At 36.1% G+C, this 22,776-nt stretch overlaps 1 protein-coding gene across 1 annotated transcript in view; it reads left to right on the forward strand.

The window, feature by feature from the left end:
- EMB (embigin) overlaps nucleotides 1-21,020 on the forward strand; it is a 40,427-nt gene extending 19,407 nt beyond the window's left edge. The window contains exons 4-9 of the mRNA XM_037530731.2: nucleotides 154-242; nucleotides 7,721-7,848; nucleotides 11,101-11,380; nucleotides 12,156-12,189; nucleotides 14,739-14,793; nucleotides 15,337-21,020. Of these exons, the coding sequence (XP_037386628.1) occupies nucleotides 154-242; nucleotides 7,721-7,848; nucleotides 11,101-11,380; nucleotides 12,156-12,189; nucleotides 14,739-14,793; nucleotides 15,337-15,354 (604 nt within the window). The 3' untranslated portion in view covers nucleotides 15,355-21,020. The remainder of the gene's footprint in view (nucleotides 1-153; nucleotides 243-7,720; nucleotides 7,849-11,100; nucleotides 11,381-12,155; nucleotides 12,190-14,738; nucleotides 14,794-15,336) is intronic.
- The last annotated feature ends 1,756 nt before the right edge of the window (nucleotides 21,021-22,776 follow it).

Raw genomic sequence — 22,776 nt, forward strand, 5'->3', positions numbered from 1 at the left:
CCTTTGCTGTCAACTGAATGTTAAGCTCATACACTAATTTGCATATTTACAGAATTGTTTCTATTTTAAAAGTGTGATTAATAGCTATGATTTTTCATTTTCATTAAGTTTTTTGAGCACTAAGACCATCTTAATAACTTAAATTATCCTTAGGTTCACCATCATTAGTAGTGAACAAATGGGAAGTTATTCCTGTTTCTTTGGAGAAGAAAAGGAACAAAGGGGCACCTTTCATTTCAAAGGTCAGTACTAATAATTTATAGAGTAATAACTTTAGACTTATGTTCTTAGAGTTCTAAATCCCCTGATTTTTAAAATTATTGCAATACTAAACATAATGCAGCTGGAAGAAGGTCATGTGCTGTCCATTGAATCGTAAGTGGTGACCTTGAAAGTGGAACCTTCCAGTGCTGCTTCCCTGCGGGAGGCTTTGCACTTCCCAATGTTGCGTGTGATAGGGTTCATGTGTGTCCCAGAGATTGAATAATCACTGGTACACACTGGGCTAAAGTTTAGCCAGCTCAGGTTGATTGCAAGAAAAGACTCCTGACAGCAGGAGGGGGTCCTAGGGAGGACCTCTTACTGATAAGATTGGGCTTCCTTTTTATAGGAAGTCTTGGGAACTTTCTGCTTTTCTGGTGCTTTTCTGACTCCCTGTGATTTTTTCCTTTGCCACCGGATTGAGCTGTATGAAGTGACCACAACTAGCATTTGTCTCTATGTCTTTGGTGGTCACCAGCCTTGCTAGCAAGATTTCAGCTCCCTCACTAATCCACTCCCACTTCTATTGCCCTCCCCCTGTTTAAAGCACAGGTTTTTGTTCAAGGGGTCCTAGGGAAGACCTCTTACTAATAAGGTTAGGCTTCCTTTTTATAGGAAGTCTTAGGAACTTTCTGCTTTTGTGGTGCTTTTCTGATGCCCTGTGACTTTTCTCCTTTGCCACCGGATGTGGCTGTATGAAGTGACTACAAGCTAGCATTTGTCTCTATGTCTTTGGTGGTCACCAGCCTTGCTAGCAAGATTTCAGCTCCCCCACTTCCATTGCCCTCCCCTAGTTTAAAGCACAGGTTTTTGTTCAAAAGATCAGGCTTCCAGATTATTTTAAATCATAGTGTCTCTGGAATTTATTTATTTAGGTCTGCTCAATTCAGAGCACTTCTAGTAGCCCTCTAAGTGTCAAGTTATTCCATACCTAGACAGGGAGAATATAGTTTCATGTTTTGTGTCAATCTCTCCAGGATTTGGGATTTGGGGGAGCCATAAAACTTAAAAATAATACAGAGATGCACAAAAAGTTTGCCTGCTTCTAATCTCTTATAACCCCAGGATAATATTTCAATGTTTCCGCTTAGACAAACTGTTTTATTCTTACCATCATTAAACCAAAACTTTAAAGGTCTCAATCTCATAATAAAGACTGGTAGGTTGAGCTGAATCCTTACCGTCATGGAAAGCCAATCTTGTGTGGTGGTTCAGTGAACCACAGTGTCTGTGCTGGGATTTGGGAAATTCAGTCTGTTGCTTTTTAAGTATTTTGGGCTTAGCGTCAAATTCATTTCCTAGGGTACATGGTCATTTTTCTCTAATTTTCCTAAAACTTGTAATGTATGGAAAACTGGTCTGACAAAATATGGACACCTTCCACAAGTCCCCACCAATACAGAATGGCCCGTTTTATTTTATTTTTTAAAGATTTATTTATTTATTTACACAAGCACTGGATACAGTCAGAAGTGCGGGAGGGTGAGAGAATTCACCAGAGCCAGAGTGGAGAGCAGAACAGGCAGACTGACAAAATACACTGCTGAGGGGAGCAGTGGGTGGCAGAAGAGGTCTGCACGCCATGTGGGACTCTCGCCGCATGGTCGGGGATCGAACCGGCGCTGCAGAGGCTGCGGGCAGCTTCGCAACTCAGCGCTCAACCGCTGCGCCACCGGGGAGGTGCAGAATGGCCTGTTTTAGCATCACCATGGTTGCTTCTATGTACCAAATTCTCTCTGCACTCACAGACTTGCCCCTAGCACCTTCTTTCTTCTCTCTTTTCTTTCCTTCCTTCTAATGAGCTAACTAAAAGTATCTTGAACATACACCCCCCCCCATACACACACCCCACACCTCCCACCCCACTCAATATTTACTGAGTTTCCCATACATATATAAATATGGCCTTTAGTTTTTGAGGAAATATTCATTAAATATTGAGACTCAAAAGTGCTTCCAAAAAATTCAACTTTAAAAATGATTCCTTTCTAAATAGTACTGGTGTATTTATTTATTTATTTATTTTTAAATAGCTGCAGTTATGCCTGGTCAAAGTTTAAGTGTTGAATATGCTACATTTTTTCTTACTCCATTTTAATGATATATGTAAATTATTATTTAGAAATGATCATTCTTACCTATCATATAACCAATAAAAAATGTTACCTTTCATTATGCCAATAAATTTAATGCCATGTAGTGTTAGAGAAGGCTTCTCGGTTCCTTATCTATTTTGAAATAACGAGGCTGATGCAGGCTGGTATCAGAAGTGCCAACACAAGTTCAGGTATGAAGGAGTGCACAGGGCCAGGGGGTATTTATTTTTTCTCTTTTTATAGTTTTCTTGAAGCAGGTTAGTTCAGTTTATTAGTTTTTAATTCCCAGTTAACATTAATGCAACTGTTGAGTATGTACTGTATCTTAGAGATATTTATACAGTTAATGAGTTGTGCTCTTCCAGCTCCTCTTTGTTACAATAATAATTCTCTGTAATTCATCTAAATTGACTATTGCTTGGTTAATCATTTCATTTGAGCACAGTTTAGAAGCATCTACAGAAAATTCAGATTATAGTTATTTAATTAGATTTGTAAGGCTTATAAAATTGTATATATTATTGTAAGTATTCTATTATTTTTTCTCCAATGGGTTGCTTGTGGCTTTTCCTAAGAAGGAGTGTATTTTTTCCTTGGCAGCACTACAGTTAAGTGTGGATGAAAAGCATATTTTGTCCTGCATTTTAAATTAGGCCAGAATTTTCTTTTTTTGCTATTGAATACATGAGTCAACTGTGGTGTATGAGCCTGACTCCACAGAGTAGTTCATCAGCAAAGTTCTTGCTTCTGCTTTTATGGGAGCTGTTTGATTTATTACTACAAGGTTGCAAAAGGACTTCAGCAGCACTTATGAGAACAATGCAAAAATACATGCTGACTATGTGTGTTTGGCTTTTGATGCCAGTGCAAAGAAGATAGCAAAAAAGCACACTGCAAGTTCACAACTACTACTGTGCTGGTGATTACTGTTGCCCCCCAAAAAGATGAGTGATGGTCAATACTATTTCTCAGAAGTGAGCCAGATATTCTGAGGTAGTTGTGGAAAATTTACATTACTCATCAGTGTTAAAATATCTTAGAAGAAAGGCACAGAAATTTAGTTGATAAAGGACAAGTAATAGGACAGGGAAGTTTTTATGAGTCATGGTCAAATTTTGATGATATTGAGTGCTATTACAATCCATCTTGGCCTAGGATTCAAAGTATGGAGGGACAGCATAATAGAATCAGTGAGTGGAACATGTGAAAATATGGAGGAGTAAAACTATAACCCCAAAATTATAATTAAAAAAATAGAATCATTTGAAACCTCAGTTTCAAGCCTCATTGTCTGTTGAGGGATCTTTAACCATACACAAAAACCTTTCCCTGATTTGATAATACCTAAATATCTTGAATTAAAATGACACTTAGGTGAGTTTTTGTAATCCACAAATATGTCAATATAAATCTCCAACCTTGCTACTGCATCAGCTTTCACTTTTCACATAGTCCTGCATTTTAAAATGCTTAGATTTTAAACCCACCTATGCGTATACTAGCTTGAATCAGTAATTTGTCTATCTTCATACCTGGATTCTTCCAACCCCAAGACTTTCTTTGTAGACTGTTTTACCCAAAGTTCCACAAAGTCATGAGGGCATCTTATAATACTGTATCACTGTCCTTAAATTCATAAGTATTTCCAGAATCAGCAGTGACCCAGAACCAACTGTGACCTCTGGCGTGGCACAGTTTAAACAAAGTTCTCTGAGCCTTTTGCAGTTTACATCCACACTGCTGTTATTGGCTGTGTGTATAGCATAGCAAAACAGTAGTTAATATTGTCTTGGTCATTATGTAGGGCATGGTCAAGAAAACAGAAGAGATGAAAAGAAAAACAGAATTTTGGTTTTGTTTCTCTGTGACATCCCTCAGTTACTGTCAGTTATCTGCTGTTCACCCTGACCTTAACATTTAATTGGGATAGTTTATTAGCCACGTGCTCCCCACCCAAACTTCATATAATACCCAAGATTTTCTCAGAAAACCCCTTTTAGTTATCAGTTGTGCTTCCCAAGTCTGTTTCTTGAGTCTTATCGAAAAAGAATGTATTTTCTGCCATGTTTTCCCCAAAAATGTTGTCTGTTTTCTACTTTTGATTCTTAGCCTATAGGTAAATATCTGTATTTTGATCATATTTCAGCAATATTTTCTGTTAAAGCATGACCTAATTTCCAGAAAGAAGCATGCTGCTCTTGGGAAATAGGATACCTGAGAGATCAACAGGCTGGGAAAGCAGAAAAAGTGCCCATAATTAGTGTCCAGCACAGCCAGTTTCAAAGTCTGCCTTCAAAGCAGTGTTTGTTTTAAGGTGACCCTAGCTCTAGAAATAACTGCATCCAAGCTTCACTATTTCACAACATATGTAAATCAAACCATCATGTAAGCCTTCAACTTTAAGAAAAAGCATTTAATGTAAACTAGTTTTTATTTGTTAATCCTTGATTATGTAGTTGATCATGTTTATCCTTAATCAAGGACTGTTTATCCTTAGTCATATGTCAAACATTTTCTGCCAAGACATGAAAAATGGAAATAAAAGATTGTAATGAAGGGGCATTTATGAGTGGAAGTGGAAATACATGAGTCGTAAAATGATTCATATGAGAACTGTTGTGATCTTTGAGAGTTGTGCTTCTCTTTTTGTTCAGAGATAAAACTCATACCAATTAAATAGTCGGATGGGAAAAAAACAGTGCTGAAAATACATGTGTTAAACCTCTCAGTGTGGAACTCAAGAAGTGTAGTTCTGCTCCATCTGAGGCTTGGAAGAAACCATGTGACTTCAGAAAAGAATCTCACTCTTAGCCAAACTCAAATCCCTTCTTAATCTGCAGGTCTTTAGTTGAGGCCTCTCCCAAAGTAGGGTTGATCTTTCCAAGGGAGGCTTTCACCCAGGTGGTTCTGTGTTTTCATATTTCGCTTAATAATGAAACCACACCAGGGATTGAATATATGGAAATGAAGTATGATTAGAGAGTGATATTGAACTGATACATCAATAGTGTTTGGTCAGGAGATCCAAGAATAACTTCATTCTCACTGGATCCAGTCTTTCCTTCTCACAGCAAAATCTTGTCTGTGAAAATATACACAAAAGAGGAAACCAAAACAAAGTATAACACTTGATTTTTGGCCAGCCCTGCTGATATCCCTGGGAGATTCGACCACATGAACAGCTTCTCTGTCTTCAACAAGTTCTTACAAAATTTAAAAACAGTTGTCTGTTTTTTCATAGTCCAAGCCCAATTTGGTACTTACTGTAGGTTGAGTATACCCAGAAAAAAACAAGCTGAACTTGGGCTGAGTTATTGACACCCCCAAATTCTCAAAACAGAGTCCAGCAATGTCCCAGAACATGACCAATCTAGGATGATTCTCTCTGAGGCTGAATGAAAAGGGTTGCATGAAAGCAGGAAATTTATATTGAGGTCCATGGGGACTCCACAGACCACTGCCCAGTCTTCCATTGCCACTGCTTCCAGTGTGTAGTGAGAAAACTAGCTGCACCATAAGATGATAATATGGAATAAAATGTTCTATGATTCAGCCTAATTTAGGCCTTTACCATTTTAACATTTAAAATTACTGTCTTGTTTCTCAGGAACTTAAAATATAGTTATGTTAATATCAAGACAGATGGTTCATCTATTCTCTTGGATCTTACATTTGCTTCCAGTTTTTCACATATTGGTTATTTTCCTCCATTAGAGTTATGTCAGGGTCTACAAATGAGCCTTGAAGGAGTATCCAAAGATCGAAGAAATTGAACCAAACTCTAATAAAAGTAGTTTGATGTAATAGTGCAGAACATTTACATGAGGAACATCCTCTTTTATTTTTTGGAAGTCACTTAGATTATACTCTTCATTTAAAAATTTAGCTCATTGTCCTGTCAAAGTATTACTTGTTTTATTCTTGTTAAAACCAGCATGTAGTAAATGTCCCATTTCCTTTCTATTCTTAGGTTTTATAATAACTTGTAAAGTTCCATTTACTATATAGGTCTGGAAACAAGATTTTATTTTTAACTATTTAACCAGTTTCATTTCTTGTTATGGCAAGGAGCATGGGCAGCCCAATTTAAATTCAGTAGCATTGAAGCTGTAATTCTAATTTAGATATTTCTTGGATCCAAATCTTTTCTTTGTCACATTGTTTTGGCTCCTTCAAAAACTCATGGTTGACATTTGAAATGGACATGTGTTAACTACATGTCTCTTAATGTCACTTAGCTATTGGTGGTCAATAGGAAATGTGGAACACTAGTAGCCTCTCAAAAGGAGGGCTCAAAATACTTTGTGGCAAAATTTGCTCACCAGTTTTTTTTCCTCCTTGGATGATTGCCATCAAGGTACCAGGCAGGACCATGTGGTTATGTGACATGGGTGGATAGAGTGCCTACAAGGCCTCCCAGTCTCTGGTATGGGGAGTGAGGGAGGCAAGAGGGAGCCAATATGGCACCCACGGGTGTATAATTACTAGGATTGCATGAAGTTGCCAAGATGACTGCTGCCAATTTTGAGGATCATTCTCAAATTTCTTACCTCTTTGGCAGATACTGTAACAGTAGCCAATGGATTCCTTATGGTTCAGATACTTTTTAGCCATGTGTCACTATACTGTGTCTCTGGGCAAGTGAGTTGTGCTTGGACCTCTTAAGGATGAATTCTCTGGTTCCTCTGATTCTTAGATTCTCCTGGGTATTTTCCCCACCAGCTCTCAATGCCAGTAACCTAGGGACTCATCTCTGCTATGTAGAATGGAAAAGTTGGGCTGTTTAATGCAGGACAAACCCTCTCTTGCTCTCAGGCCAAAGTTCTGTGCACTCAGTGTTCCTTTGGCAATGCATTTCCAGACCCAGTGGGCTGTCTTCCTCAGTGTGAGCTTATTTCTCTTTCCAATTCTTCATTGTTCTGCTCTCTTATCCCTTGTAGGATCTTTACTTGATCAGTTTTCAGATTTCCTTTTCAGTAAATTATAGTAATTGTAGATTTGTTGTGTCTATGGTAGGAGGTGAATTTAGGTTCTCCCTACTATGTAATCTTAACCCAAGAAAACACAAAGTTTCTTTCTGATCCAAATGATCCAAAACATGTAGCAGTTTATTACAACACTTATCGCAGGCTCAGGAGTAGAAGACAAGACCTATTTCAGGCAATAATATTGAACTGTCGCTCTACTGCTCTTCCCATTACTGTTATATATCCTGTCTACTGTAAATTAGTTTCATTTTATATAGAACTAAAACTGCTTAAAGAAAATCATAATAATAAGAAAGGAGAAATTGTCTTCAATGTGAATACATTCCCCCCTATTCAGACACTTTCAGTAACATGTTTTTCTAATATTTTTCTTAGTGCCTGAACTTAATGGAAAAAATAAACCATTGATCACTTATGTGGGGGATTCAGCTGTCTTGAAATGTAAATGTCAAAATTGTTTTCCTTTAAACTGGACCTGGTATAGTAGTAATGACAGTGTACAGGTAAGACCATGTTTCATTCATTTGAAGAAAATAAAATAGAAACTTTCATTTCATCAATAATATGTTTACACAAGACATAGAATTTCTAGGCCTATTTCTATTAAGAACAGTGATGAATGGAATTATCATTGATGTCTCTAAATATTACATTACAAGATACTCAATGTTTCATTATCAGATTGTCTTTTTAGATTTAACAACTTATTTAAATTATTTGAAATGAAGTTAAAATTCGTTTTTAGTTGATGAATTTAGAAATAACCCCATCAAAAAAAAATTCCCCCTTTTATTCCATAAAAATAAGTAGGAAAAAATGGAGTCTTCTTTACCTGCTTCTGTCTCTGGAAACATTTGTGAATATAGTACAATGACACAATTTGGAAAAAAATGAAAATTTGATGACTTAAACTTAGGTCTTGTATTCTGTTGGCCAGTGTCTGACCTCTTTTGGCATTCCAGCGACCTATGGGAAGCCAAATGCATTTGAATTTCTCTTAAAGAATTAATGGCTATTCAAAGAGCTGATGTTAAGAAAAATGTAACAATTCAATAAATCATTTCTAATTCCCTTTCTTCCTTCTAAATAGCCCCTAATAGCAGAAAAATTTAGGACATTGTCCTTTAGGGGATGCCCTTTTATTGCCCTGGAACTAATGAAATGAAATGAAAGTCCCAACTAATGTATTGAAATGAAAGTCCTATAAGGCAAGCTGAGTTCTAGAACTAATAGGATGAGCCAGAGTAGATCTTATAATGAAATATTCAATTCCTTCATAAATAAAATTGATGCTACCTTAAACTAGTGAAGGAAGACAGAGGAAGGATTTAAAAGGGTGAGTGATGGTTCTATGTAACACTGGTTTATTTTTCAAAGAAATAACTTCAAAATCACTTACGAGTAGACGTAATCTTTGCATACTTAACTTTAAGTTTATCTTTGTATTGATTAGGCAAGGGGATCGTTGTATACATGTGCATATTTTCAAAAACACATACATTTGTAAAACCAAATAACAATTATGACATTTGAAATACATAGCCTAAATTATTTATGCTTAAATGATATTAGCCAAAAATTCTTAAATTTAATTATTCTAAATGTTTTGTTAGCATTTCTCTCTGTCATACTGAATTTTTCTTAATTTGATCCTAAGAATGAGTTATATTAGTATGTAAAATAAAAGTACAGAAGACAGTACAGGTCAAAACATTAAGTCAAGGGTTTTTTTCAAAAAGCAGACCAACCATTTGCATCAGAATCACCTGGAGTGACTATTAAACATGCAATGCCTTGAGAGGTCAGTTCTGATTAGAGAGCAAACATTTGTAATAAGCATCCCAGAGAATGCTGTGGACATGGAGCCAGGTTCTGACACTTTTTTGGCAAGTAATAAACTCACAGACAGTTCTTCATCAAATAACCTCCTAGAATATTTGTGTGCAGGTTACCATTTATTGAGTAGGGCAATTGATAGAGCAGAGAAGATATCAGAAGACCTATGAATGAGTTTTATTTTTTGTTTTATATATTTTTTAGATTTTTTAAAATTTTTTTGAATATTATTTATTTAAACAAGTACTGGGGTACAGGCCAGATGCGCGGGAGGGTGAGAGGACTCACCAGAAACAAAGTGGGGAACAGAACAGGCAAACTGACTGAAATACACTGCTGAGGGGAGCAGCAGGTGAAACAGGAGAGGTCTGCCGCGCCATGTGGAACCCTTGCCAGCTGGCAGGGATCAAACTGGCACTGCAGAGGCTTGCGGATTGCTTCACAGCGCTGCGCTCAACCACCTGTGCCGCCAGGGGAGGCCCTGAATTTTAAATAAAATAGGTTAAATATATCAGCACCACAGTGGTTTTGTATGGATCCTGAGAGACTGGAAGAAACCCAGAGGAATCTCAGACATCAGCTTGCCTGAGAAATTCAGATAGGAAAAAGAGGAGGTATGCAGACCACCACATCTGCCAGCATCACAGGGGATTCTGCCATTCCTTTACATCAGTTTCAAACACCCGAAGAGTTCACTTTGTGTGTGTGTGTGTGTAGAAGAACTGGGGTGTTGGCCACTGGTGTGGGGAGGTGAGGGAATTCACCAGAGACAGAGTGCGGAGTAGAACAGGTGGATTTACTAAAATATACTGCTAAGGGGAGCAGCAGGCAACATGGTAGAAATCTGCTGCACCATATGTGCATTAGCATCTTGGCCAGGAATCAAACTCAGGCCACAGTGGTGATAGTGCTTAGAATTAACCTGTAGGCCACTAGGGAGATCCTAAAGAGGTCATTTTCAATTTCAATTTGAGGAACTCCCAATGTCAGGGACCAGTGATCTTCCTTTATAGAAGTGATCAGATTTAATAGTTTTATTAATATAATAATTTAGTGAATGTCTGCATTTGTGAAGGAGCAAATGCTTTGAATAGCAAGTCAAGGATTAGAATGTGACACCCAGATGATTGGAATTTTTCTGTATTTTTAATCATTTTATCATATTTGCCCATAATGATCTACAAGCTGTAGTTTGAAACATAGTGCTGGGTACTTAAGGCAAAGTAAACTTGCAAAAAATCTTAATGCAGAAGTCCTTGCTGCCTCTGAAAGATCAAACTCTGATAAAGCTTGAGCTCTGTTATGTATAACTTCACAAACATTCCTTTTTTCTAGTATGCATTTTTTCCTGGTACTATCTTAAAGCTTTTGCTCAAAATTCGATAATTTAGTTCATACACGATTTATGCATTTTTATATTAATTTGTTAGTCTTATACCTATGTATATAACTTTGGGGATAGTTTATGCAATTTGATAGGAATGGGTATAAATTTTTTTATCCAAAAAATTCTTATTTCCCAATTTATAGTTTTTATAATTTATTTTAACTAAGGTAATATTGGTGTACTCCATCAGATATTACCACTATAGTGCACCCACCAGCAACTCACCCATTTTTTTTAAAGATTTATTTATTTATTCATACAAGAACCAGGGTACAGGCCAGATTCCTGGGAGGGTGAGAGGATTCACCAGAGACAGAGCAGGGAACAGAACAGGCAAACTGACAAAATACACTGCTGAGGGGAGCAGCGGAAGCGACAGGAGAGGTCTGCTGCGCCATGTGGGACCCTTGCAGGCCGGCCGGGATCAAACCAGCACTGCAGAGCCTGCGGACAGCTTCACAGCGCAGCTCTCAACTGCTTGCGCCACCAGGGGAGGCCCCAATTCACCCATTTTAATGTCTTTTTATACTAGGTTCCCATTGATGTTCAAATGATTGATAAGTATGTAGTCAATGGAACAAATGCTAATGAAACGAGACTCAAGATAATGCAGCTTTCAGAGGAAGACCAGGGAACTTACTGGTGCCATGCGATATTCCAATTAGGTGAAAGTGAAGAACAGATGGAACTTGTCGTGCTGAGCTATTTGGTGCCCCTCAAACCGTTTCTTGCCATAGTTGCTGAGGTGGTTCTTTTAGTGACTATTATTCTCCTTTGTGAAGTATACACCCAAAAGAAAAAGAAGCGTGCAGGTATGAGTTCTTTTTTCAGGTAATGTTTGTAAGCTTTACATTTTGGGGGGAAAAATATAACAATTTTTTTATTTGCTGTGGTATTTACATTAAAATTAATGGTGACAGCACTGAGTTTGTATCTATGGTCTTCCAGTTTCAATATCTAAAACCTATAAGTATTTTTTAATTTCCCCTCCCTCCTTTTTTTGGCCTTATCAATACCTTCACACAAATTAGGTGAGAAGTGTTTTGGCCCTAGAGTGTTAGAAAATTCTGTTTTAGTTTAATATAAAAGATCTCAAAGACAAAGAATTAATTCTTTCACTTAAATAAGTCATTTAAAAAAATATTTTATCAAACATTCTGGAGTTCTCATTAAATGGAGTTTGTCTGGTCGATTTCCCATTTTTTGTAGCCTGTGCCTGATGGATTGCTGGTTGAGAAACAAATGGCTTCCAATTTCCCTAAGGAAATTTATTTTACATTCTTTATTCTTTCCTAAATTCATGCTAAATTTTTAACCTTTTAAATACTTACAAATCAATGACTGTTTTTGAAAGTCCCAGAAAATAGCCTGTTCTAGTCCAAAAACTCAGGTCAGGTCTGTAGAGCAGGAAAATAGGGGGATGGGATGGAGGTGTCGCTGTCTGATGTAGCGCATTTCTTATTAATTTCAAAGAGGGATGAAAGCTCACTGCATTCTTAACTGAGGGAGAAAGTTGAATTGAACGTACATGTTGCATAAGAATTATAAACCAGTCCTAACAGTTAACTATTTTCTTTTTTTATATAGATGATGGGAAAGAATTTGAACAAATTGAACAGCTGTAAGTACTCTATTTTACAGATCAATTTTCATATAGGTAAAATACATATAAACATGAAATTGAATATAGTGTTTATAGTTAAGAGGGGGGAAAGCACAAGAGTATATTTTTTTAGCTTTTTGTACATGTCCATGCTGTCTGCCTGGACTGTGATACAATCCACCTCCATTACTTAATATTTTCACCCCCACTTTAGTTTTATCCTCAATAAAATGGGTTTATGATATTGGATGTTTGTGATGTTGGACTAAACAGTATGAATCTGGAAACACTTATCACAGGCATTGTTGCAAAGAATGGTATTTAGTAATTGTAAGGAATTCTCATTCCTGGCTATATTTCTGATTACTTAGAATGCTCCTTTAAACTACACTTGCTCAGATGTTACTGGATCTCCTGGATTAAATCCTCTGAGATTGGCCCCTGAGCATCTCCATTTCTTTAAAATGTCTTTCACTGATGCTAATTCTTAGTCAAATTAAAAATTACTGACAGGATCCTATTAACCATCATTTTGGAGAGAACACAAACTCTGATACTCGTTTTCTTATTTCCCTTTGTTTACAGTTGAGCTTGGAAGCTGAGTTGAGAATAAATTAACTGGGATGCAATTAGATTTGGTAAAGCTGAGTTTTGTCAGACCCTCCAGGCCAGAAAACTGAATGTAGAGTCCAGTGATGGAGGTACCCACAGCTGGGATTAAAATCCGAGTAACTGCCCGGCACTGGGGACCAGGAAAATGAGATCAGATGAAAGAGGCTGAAAGAAAGCTAGGATATGGGAAACCTCAGCAACTGTTACCCACACACAGAAGACATTTGACATTTTTTCAGCCAGTAGGAGTTCTGAGCTGTGAGTGCCATAACCACAGATACAGAGCAGCATGCACAGTTGCCAATTAGATATACTTAGATGTTAGAGTTATTTTTACATAATTCACATATGCAGGCTAATAAATTAACAAAATAAGAGCTTCTAAATTAAAGGCATTGAATAATTATATCAGGAGTTTCATAATCCCAGATAGGAAAAAACAAAGCAGTGTTGTCTTAGAATCACAGGTTCTCCTAGTTGAAAGAGAATTGCACCTCTTTTTGGACATCTTGTTTATATTGATCTGGACTTGTTATCTTTCTGGGTCCCATGTATTGACACCCCTGTTTTTTTACTTAGAGGCATATAGAAACATTAGTCTTTCAGTTACGGTTACAGCCCTAGCCAGCTTTATCTCTCTTCCCAGCTCTGCCTTCCTTTCTTCTGACCAATCCTCTGTGGTCACCTTTGGGGGTTTCTTTGGTTTCAGAGCATTCTATTTAGGGCACTCTCTGAATGTTTGGTGCCCGATCAGTGAGGGGTGAACTATCTATCAGTTCTTCATAATTTAGTTTCCTTTTATTTCACTATTTTAAAAATATTTAAAACATGTTTTTTCTAGACTATCTTAGGAAAATGTCAGAATGATTCAATTAATAGTATAATGAATTACTATTCTTTTTGAAAATTGGAATACTATGGATCCTTTGCTCGATCCTGTACAGAGGTCACTGACAGTTTCAGTTTTCTGATCTTTACATTGTCTCAAGAATATCTTTGGAGTTAATACAAGTATCAAAGGCATTTTGGCTTTGCTCGTTCAAAACAACCTTTTTTTTTAAGATTTATTTATTTATTATTTATACAAGCACTGGGTACAGTCAGAAGCACGGGAGGGTGAGAGAATTCACCAGAGCCAGAGCCGGGAGCAGAGCAGGCGGAAGGACCGAAGTACACTGCTGGGGGGAGCAGCGGGCGGCAGGAGAGGTCTGCGCGCCATGCGGGACCCTCCTCAGGTGGCCGGGGAGCAGCCGGGGATCAAACTGGCGCTGCAGAGGCTGCGGGCAGCTTTGCAACCCAGCCCTCAGCCGCTGTGCCCCCGGGGAGGCCCCCAAAACAATCTTTTATCAATGTGCTTGAAATTTTCAATTAGGAGATAAATTTTGCTTGATAAAAAATACTTCCAAAAGTATATTCTGGTAAATGTTATTTATTAGTATATTTTGATATCATATTTATGTATGTGTGTTTAAATACCAGTGATTCATAGTTTCTTGATGAAATGATCTTTAAAAATAATACGAAATGCTTTGATGGTGGGTGTGGTGTGGTAACCTACATCTGAAGAGGTGTGACTCTAGACCCCTACATCGGTGTTGTAAACCAACTTTACCTTAGTAAAAATTAATACAGTAAAGAAGTAGTACTAAACATACAGCATCAAAACAAGCTAGTCACTCCAAATAGTTTAATGAGAAGCTCTCTCATTTAGCTAATCCACTGAGATACTGACTCCACACAGACTTGCCAACCCACCCCTTCTGCATAAAACAACAGGCCTTTCTCACTGTCATCTGTGGCAGCAATTTCCCTCCTAGCAGTGGTCTCAGCAAGGTCAACATCAGGAGTAAAACATTTTTAGGAAGAGTGAATTGTGTGCCCTGATATCTATGGTATAGGTGGTGAACTGACTAAATTTTATACAATGTATCTAACATTTTTTGTTTTTTGTATAGGAAATCTGATGACAGCAATGGCGTAGAAAATAATGCTACCAGGCATAGAAAAACTGTAAGTTACTTCTAAATGGTATTCCAAATAGAAGATAAAGTCCAGTATACATAGACTATTAATCCAGCTGCTTCCCCCCCTATTTCTCATGAGCAGACTCATAAATAGTCTCTTCATTTGCTATGTGCTTGAATATGCTTGTTTATATTATTATAGGACAAACATAGAGTTAAATAAAAATAGTACTCTATCTCACCATAGACCATGTAGTGGTCAAGCTAACAGTAATTAATTTAGTGTACTGCCTATAGATTTTGTCACCACAGGTTATTTTCTTTTATAACTTCTCATATTTTTTCCTCAATTTTTCTGTATTCCCCTGTTTTATTCTTATTTATTCCTATACATTGGGTGCTATGAATGACTCTACTAACTTACTGTTTAGAATAAAAATATTCATAAATCATTAAGAGCCCTTGTTGTTGACAGTGGTTTGGATCTGCCCTTCCCAGCACTTATTTTTGCTTTGCTAAAGTGATAATAAGTTATTACAGAATAGTGAGGACATGCTAATTATGTTTCATTATGCTTTATTTAACGCAGGAACCTGTGAGCCAGTGAATGAGAAACAGCATGTCAAGAATTATGGGAAGATACACAGAGAGTTTGTATTTCAGTTTTGCTTATAGTTCCTATTAAGAACAGCTATTTTTTTTTTTTATTTTTACAAGGATGAAAAGTTTATCTACATGCTCAGCAGTAGCTTTGTTAAATATATGCTACTGCAGATCTAAAGATATGTTTTCAGTCAGTATTTTACATTAAAGCAAGGTAGATATATTAAATATGCTCAGTGAATTATAACCCAGGATAACTAATTTCTTCCTGGTCCCCAAGGAACACACAGAATGGACACCAGCAAAACCAGTTAATAGTTACTAGACCAAAGGGTACTCAGTGCCTGTTTATAACCAAAGAATTTATTAAAGAGAAAGCCTTTACCATTTGTCTTAAAACATTTTTGTTCCCAGTCATCCTTATCCTATGTATAGAAATATTTGTAATGATTTTTGTGTATAGTTTATCCTCCTATCATATTGAAAACAAGAATCTTCACTAGGAAATGAATACTTCCTGCTTTTGTTAATGATGGTTACTCTACAATCTCTATAAGAAAAACTTAATTTGTCCTCTATTAATATTGGTTTAAGTCAAGGAAATAGTCATACATTTGCCCAAAGCTGTATAGCCCAAAAGCTAGTTTCCCAGTCTTTATTCTACTCGAATTGCTTTCCCACACCAAATTAAATTGCTTCTTGGTCTTTGTGTAGAATGTTTTGGAAAAGCCATGGGTTTGGACTTCTTAAGATACAGCATGCAGGTCTGTACTGCAGCATGCAGCATGCATACAGCATGCAGCACTGTAGCACTGCTCCAGGCTAGTGCTCTCCTCCATGGTTTCCTGATATCTTTGATTTGATGCTTGATTTGCTGGTATCTGGCAAGCTGGATATTTAAAACTGCATTACTAGTGATTTATAATACTGATTGCTTTGTCTGAAATCCAGATATACTAAAGTAATTCTATGTTGCTACAAATGCCTTAGACTTTTCTTCAAAAATAGTATAGTTTTTCTTGCATAGATAACTGAAATACTTGCCGTAGTGAAATCAGGTGAAGTCTGAGTGAACATGAAAAGTTGTTGGTGACTTTGAATGGAATACTGAAATGGCGCTGATACTATCCCGATGCTGCAGGATAGTAGAGCAGGTTGAAGAAAATGTTGTAAAACCAGCTTTGTGGACTTGTGCTACTAGGTCCAGTGTCCCATTGTTCACAGTGCCACAGAAGCAAAGAGGGAAGAGCTTGGTGTGGTGGCTAGGAACCCACTGTTCTTGATGATGAGGAAACTCAAGTTTGGAAAAGAGTTCAATGGTTTAAATAAAACAACTTTTCATGATGTACTGACTGAGAAAATTACAAAATAAAATGCTTGCTGGTGGAGAAAATTATTGTGTATATGAAATCTTAACTAATGTTAAAAATACTACTTGTATGAATCATACATATAAAGCAGTGACTTGGAAACTGCTCATTTTTGGTTGTAGTATTTTGTATAAAGTGTGTTAACTAAACATACAAGTTTTATTGAACTAGCATATATCCCCTAAGTAATGGCAGATTTTATTTTATTCTTGATCTCAGAACCATAAGCCATGCATTTGTTTTGGTTCAGTTCATTATTAACTTAATAAAATTGTCTTAAATAATATCTGCAAGGTGGCAGATAACCCATCAGTTCACTTAATGAAGTCAATGAAAATGTAGTCAGACCTGCTTTTGACTAAGTCTAATTCAAATCAGTATATTTGTTAGTGTCTCTCACTGGCTACAAAACCAATTTGTAGTATGTAGCTTTCCATTTTGCCACCACTATTTAGACTAAATCCTTTTCAAGCAAGAAAAATTGCTGCCCCAAGGTAAAATAATCTGAAATATTTATATAGTAAATTGAATTCTTAAGTGGCAATTCTTGCTATTTTTCCTATCAAAGGCAATTTATTTGAGTAACTATTTTAAGCAGAAAAAGGACCAGAAAATTAAAGTTGAATTTTGGCTTCTCATAGTCTCTCTGGAGGACTTCTGGAAATTACTTTATCACAGTTAGATTAAAAATGGAATGCTACCATTAACTAACCTCATAGAGATGATAAATAGATGAACTAATAACGACCAATTGTAAATTGACTAAAAATACTAAGCAAGCAGAAAAGCTGAAACATGAAAACTACTCCATATTTATATTTTAGACCCCTGGGGAAATTCTATTAATCTTTCCAGCTAACAGAGTTTTGCAGCATAAGTCGATTTAATGATGTCTTAAAATTTCCAGATACTTTCCTATTAAGTTTATACTCTCATATAAATCTCCCTTTGTAATCTTCTTTTTCCTCAGCGTCTCATTATTCAAGCCAAATTCTAGAACTCATTGTACTATTTTCTTCTCCTTTATTAACTAATGCTTTTAGTAGTCATGAAGCTCTTCCTAATGGCTCATTAATCTACCCCATTGTCTTCCCCACTCCACCTTTGTCAGCTACCACAGCTAAACTCTTGATTTTCCTACCTCAGTCTCTCACCTTCTGTTATTCCCATTTTTGCATTATCACCTGAATCATGTTTCTAAAACACAAATCTCACTATTCAACTTGATTTAGGTTCCAGGCCAAACCTCTGCAGACTCATCTTTGCTTTTTCTTAATATTCTAGTTTTCCAAATTGCAAATTTCTCTCCGATGCCTTGACTTAGTGTTGACAGAGAAGAGATTCAGTGCAGAAATGCACTTCCCTGTGCTCTTGCACACAGACTAAATCAAGCTTAGCTTTTAAGACTTTCATCTGATGTTATTCCTCTTACTGAGATCTCTCATACCCTGTGGGGTTTGCACCATCTTAATGTGCTCAAATAACTCAACATTTCTCTTTGCTTATTGCCCTGTATTAGAAATTACACATCTGTCTCCTCTGTGGCTTCTGCCTTTTATTTCTGTGCCCTATACCTACCCTGGAGAAGGGCTGTTAGAGATGTTATGAAATGTGTGTTGAATGAACAAATTATATAAGTAAAATTCATAAATTGCTACTTATTTTTAGAAGGACAGTTTAAATTGCGGCATCAGAATCGGCACAAAATATTTTAAAGAGAAGTTTTATAACTTCAATGTTTCTTTCTATTACTTTGAAAAACATATAGTAATAGAATAAAAATTCTTATCAAAGTATTCATGTATTACTATCTATGAGCAAAGGGCGTTCTCATTCCAAAACTATGCTACAGGGTATCTCACTTTCAACTTACTTAAATTCTTTTGTCCTCTATTTTTCATAGACAATACAAACTGTAACCTAATTTATATTCTTACTTTGGTAATATGATATGTTGACTTTAAATATAAAGAATTTTGGCAGTTGTAGTCCTTTGTCCAGTACTGTACCAAGTATTGGTATTTGTATCTTTTCCACTGATTTCTCTTTTCTCCTTTCTGCCAAGACCTTATAATACCTCCTGGAACCCTAGGATGCATTTCCAAAATTTAACTTACAAGAAAAAAATAAATTCTGAAAAAATTTTCATTGTTTATTTTTGATCACTGAAAGCTTACCATTAGTTAACTTCGTCAAAAGAAAAAAATGCCAATTTTTGTTTTTTTTTGCTTATTCTCTGGGTCTTCATTTTGAGGCAAAATTATTTACTGAATGTCCACTACCTTCCAGAAAAAAAATCTACTGTAATGGAACAAGGTTAGGCAATAAATTACGAACTTACTCCCCATTAGCATTATTCATGTTATGGTGGGAATGAATTCAAGTATGCATTCCAGTATTAATTAAAGGTATATTAACCTACTTGTGGCAAGCTTTGAATGAATTGTTACTGAATGAATGAAAACTAGATGAAGAACTCAGTTGTTTTGGAATCTTAAATTATACATATTATGTAATGTCTACTTTGATTTTGATCACTGAACTGAAAATTTATCCTGTGAGTTACAGATTAAAAGAAAACTGGAGCTGTGAGTATTTCTTTCTTGTGATATTTAGGAATGTATTTTACTGTGTCCTGAAGGTCAGTTGTAACCATATATTCAGTTGTGTTCTTTCGAGAATATGTAATATTCTTAAGTAATAGTGACAGCTTGTGTTTGTTGAGTGCTTAGCTTGTGACAGGCACTGAGCTAAATACTTCTAATTGTGAGCTCTTGTTTAATCATCATATCATCCTGTTCTATAGAAACTATTATTATCTATGTTTTATGGATGAGGAAACTGAAGCTTAGAGAAATTGCATTTAGAAATGAGATTGGAATTGAAAGAGTTGTCCTCATGAGTCCGCCAGGGTTGATAACTACATTGAACAATTTTGGCCTGTTGCTTACATGCCTCTCAGAACATGAAACTGCTATCTATCCACCATCTCTTTTTTCATGTCACTTTTTTAAAAAGCCAGTTAAGTAATAAGTTTTACATTCTTTTTTTTCTTAAGATTTATTTATTTATACAAGCACTGGGTACAGTCAGAAGTGCAGGAGGGTGAGAGAATTCACCAGAGCCAGAGCAGGGAACAGAACAGGCAGACTGACGAAGTACACTGCTGAGGGGAGCAGCGGGCATGGCAGGAGAGGTCTGTTGCGCCATGTGGGACCCTTGCCTGGCAGCTGGGGATCGAACCGGTGCTGCAGAGGCTGTGGGCAGCTTCGCAGCCCAGTGCTCAACCGCTGCGCCACTGGGGAGACCTAATTTTTATATTCTTATTCTCAAGTCTTCAAAGACCCATTGATGCTTGCTATGGCACACGTGTATCCCTGCAGTGGTGTTTGGGAATCAATACACATTTGTTTGGGGAGTCTCCTTTTCCTAATTTTCCTTCTCAGTAGCTAGTGTGACCTCAATTTATCCAAACACCAAGAATGAATGAAGGTGTTCTTTATATTTCCACCAGGATAACAGGCAGAAAAGGGACTGATGGTCACACTTTTAGCCTATGGGGAGAAGATCAATACTTTGTGGATGTTCTAGTCTAGGCATCACAGTGACATCTGCAGCAAATGAATGTTAATCAGAAATTCACTATTTTTAGCAAATGCCAGGTGAGTCTCACTATAGAAAAGTGTCTATCATGAGAAAATTGAGTAAGCTTAAAGATCTATTACTTTCCAAAAGTAGTATGATTAAGATGTATTAACATCTAAAAGTATGTCACAAATTGAAAGAGAAGTTGGGAAAGAAAGTAATTTTTTTGATGGCCTGGAAAACGAACTGGAATTCCTTAGACTTGCTTATTTTCTTTATTAATGTGTCATAATAATAATAATGTTTCTGTGCTTCTCAAAGAATCAGAAATGCCTGATTATACCTTTATAATACAATTTACTATAAAATCACTGAGAGTATCACTCAGGATAACACTGTTAAAACTACCTGTAATCACATTATTAACCTGTGACGTCTGTATTTCTTACAGATTCCCAAATGGAAATAGACTAGGGAAACTTGTCTAGGGTATTGGTCAAAATCTAGTTGTTAATTGTGATGTGTTATATATTATGTTTAAGAACTTTAGTTCATAAAATTGATTTTGCTATTTAATTTGTGTTTTTCTTCAGAAAGCAATTTAGCACACATTCTTATTCTAAAGTTTATTTGAAAAACATGAAATTATTAAACCTATTACATGCCATTAACCATAATGCTATTTAATGTTACAAAAATATCATAAGCTATAACTAACTCCTTTTGTATCTCAATAGAAATTTAACTTTGCTTTTTAAAGTAAAAATTTTATGTTTTATAAAAATTAAAGATCATGGGTTTATTATGACCTATTTCTTAATAATTTTAATACTTTTTTAACACGTCTAAAATCTCATTAATGCCTTCGTATGTTATGTATATAGCAAAGAAAATTTATATATTGGAAATTTTTGCATTTTTTGCTTTTGTCACATGCAACTCAAAGGATATATCTAATGCAATGAAATTCAATAAAATGTAATCTAATTTAAAAATTGAGTATTATGGACCTCCCCGGTGACGCAGCCGTTAAGCGCTGGGCTGCAAAGCTGCCTGCAGCCTCTGCAGCACTGGTTCGATTCCCGGCTGCCGGCGAGGGTCCCACGTAGCGCACAGACCTCTCCTGCCAGCCCACTGCTCCCCTCAGCAGTGTATTTCGTCATTCTGCCTGCTCTGCTCTCCGCTCTGGCTCTCGTGAATTCTCTCACCCTCCCGCGCTTCTGACTGTACCCAGTGCTTGTATAAATAAATAAATAAATCTTTAAAAAAAAATTGAGTATTAGAAAATATGTTTTTTCATTTTTAATGTGTAAAAGTGAATATAAAGGCACTAGATAATGGAGGTCATTGATTTATTTCTTTGTTTATATTCCAAAGAAATTCAGGTTTTTTAAAAAACAATTCATCTTTCTCTAGCTCAGCAAAAAAATATGCCTGGAGCTTGGACTTTGTATTTTGACTCACTAAATAGAAAAAGTAATTCTCAAAATGTAACAAATTATGTTTGGGAAATTTAAAAGACATTAATGGTCTTAAGTATAATGCACACCTAAAATAAAAATTCATAAAACATTTTTGGTCATTGTCCTGTTTCAATTTTTCAACTCTGCAGTGTCATTTTAAATTGGATCAGCAAAATGGTTACACGTATTTCAAAATTTATATTCTATGAAAATGCTGCTTCAAAAAGAATCAGTATTCCAAACAGGACATTTTAATGATTTGAGTAGGCAGGGAAAGAAGCACGCAATATTAGGATAATGGAATATTTCTCTATATCTATATATTAGTTGAAATAAATAATATATATTAAAATGAATAATAGTGGGTGAAGTGTGTTTTTGTTATAAAGCATGTTGAAACCAATGTTAAGAAATATGATCTTGTGGAACTACATGGCTGTTCTGAAAAGTTGTATAGCAGTTTCTTAAAATAATAAGCAAACACTTCCCATATTACCCTGTAATCACATCCGTAGGCATTTGATAACTCAGACAAATATAAACTTATAGCCACACACAAAAATGTTCATTATTGTACATTGTAGTTTTAATAGTCCTAAGCTGGCAGCAATTAAAGTGTTTTACCAAAAGTGGGTATTTCAACAAACTGCTAAATCCATATTATGAAATATTACTTGGCAATAAAAAGGAACAAATGATTGAGATGGGCAACAACTTAAATAGATTTCAAAGATCATGCTGAGTTAAAAAAAGCACATCTCAAAGTTTTTTTTTTTTTTATTTTTAGACAATCTTGAGATGACAAGATTATAGAGAGGGAGAACCAAGCATTGTTTTCTTGGGGTTTAGATGCAGGGTAAGATAGGTGGTGAATGCTATGAAGAAATAGCATTAGAGAGACCTTTGTGATAATGGATTAGTTTTGTATCTTACTGGTTACAAGAACCTACATATTTGATAAAGGCACAGAAATATATGCCTATAGTAGAAAATATAATATACATGGCA

This window comes from Talpa occidentalis, unplaced genomic scaffold (genome assembly GCF_014898055.3).
Source record: "Talpa occidentalis isolate TD23 unplaced genomic scaffold, MPIMG_talOcc4v2.1 talOcc4.6, whole genome shotgun sequence".
Classification (NCBI taxonomy): domain Eukaryota; kingdom Metazoa; phylum Chordata; class Mammalia; order Eulipotyphla; family Talpidae; genus Talpa; species Talpa occidentalis.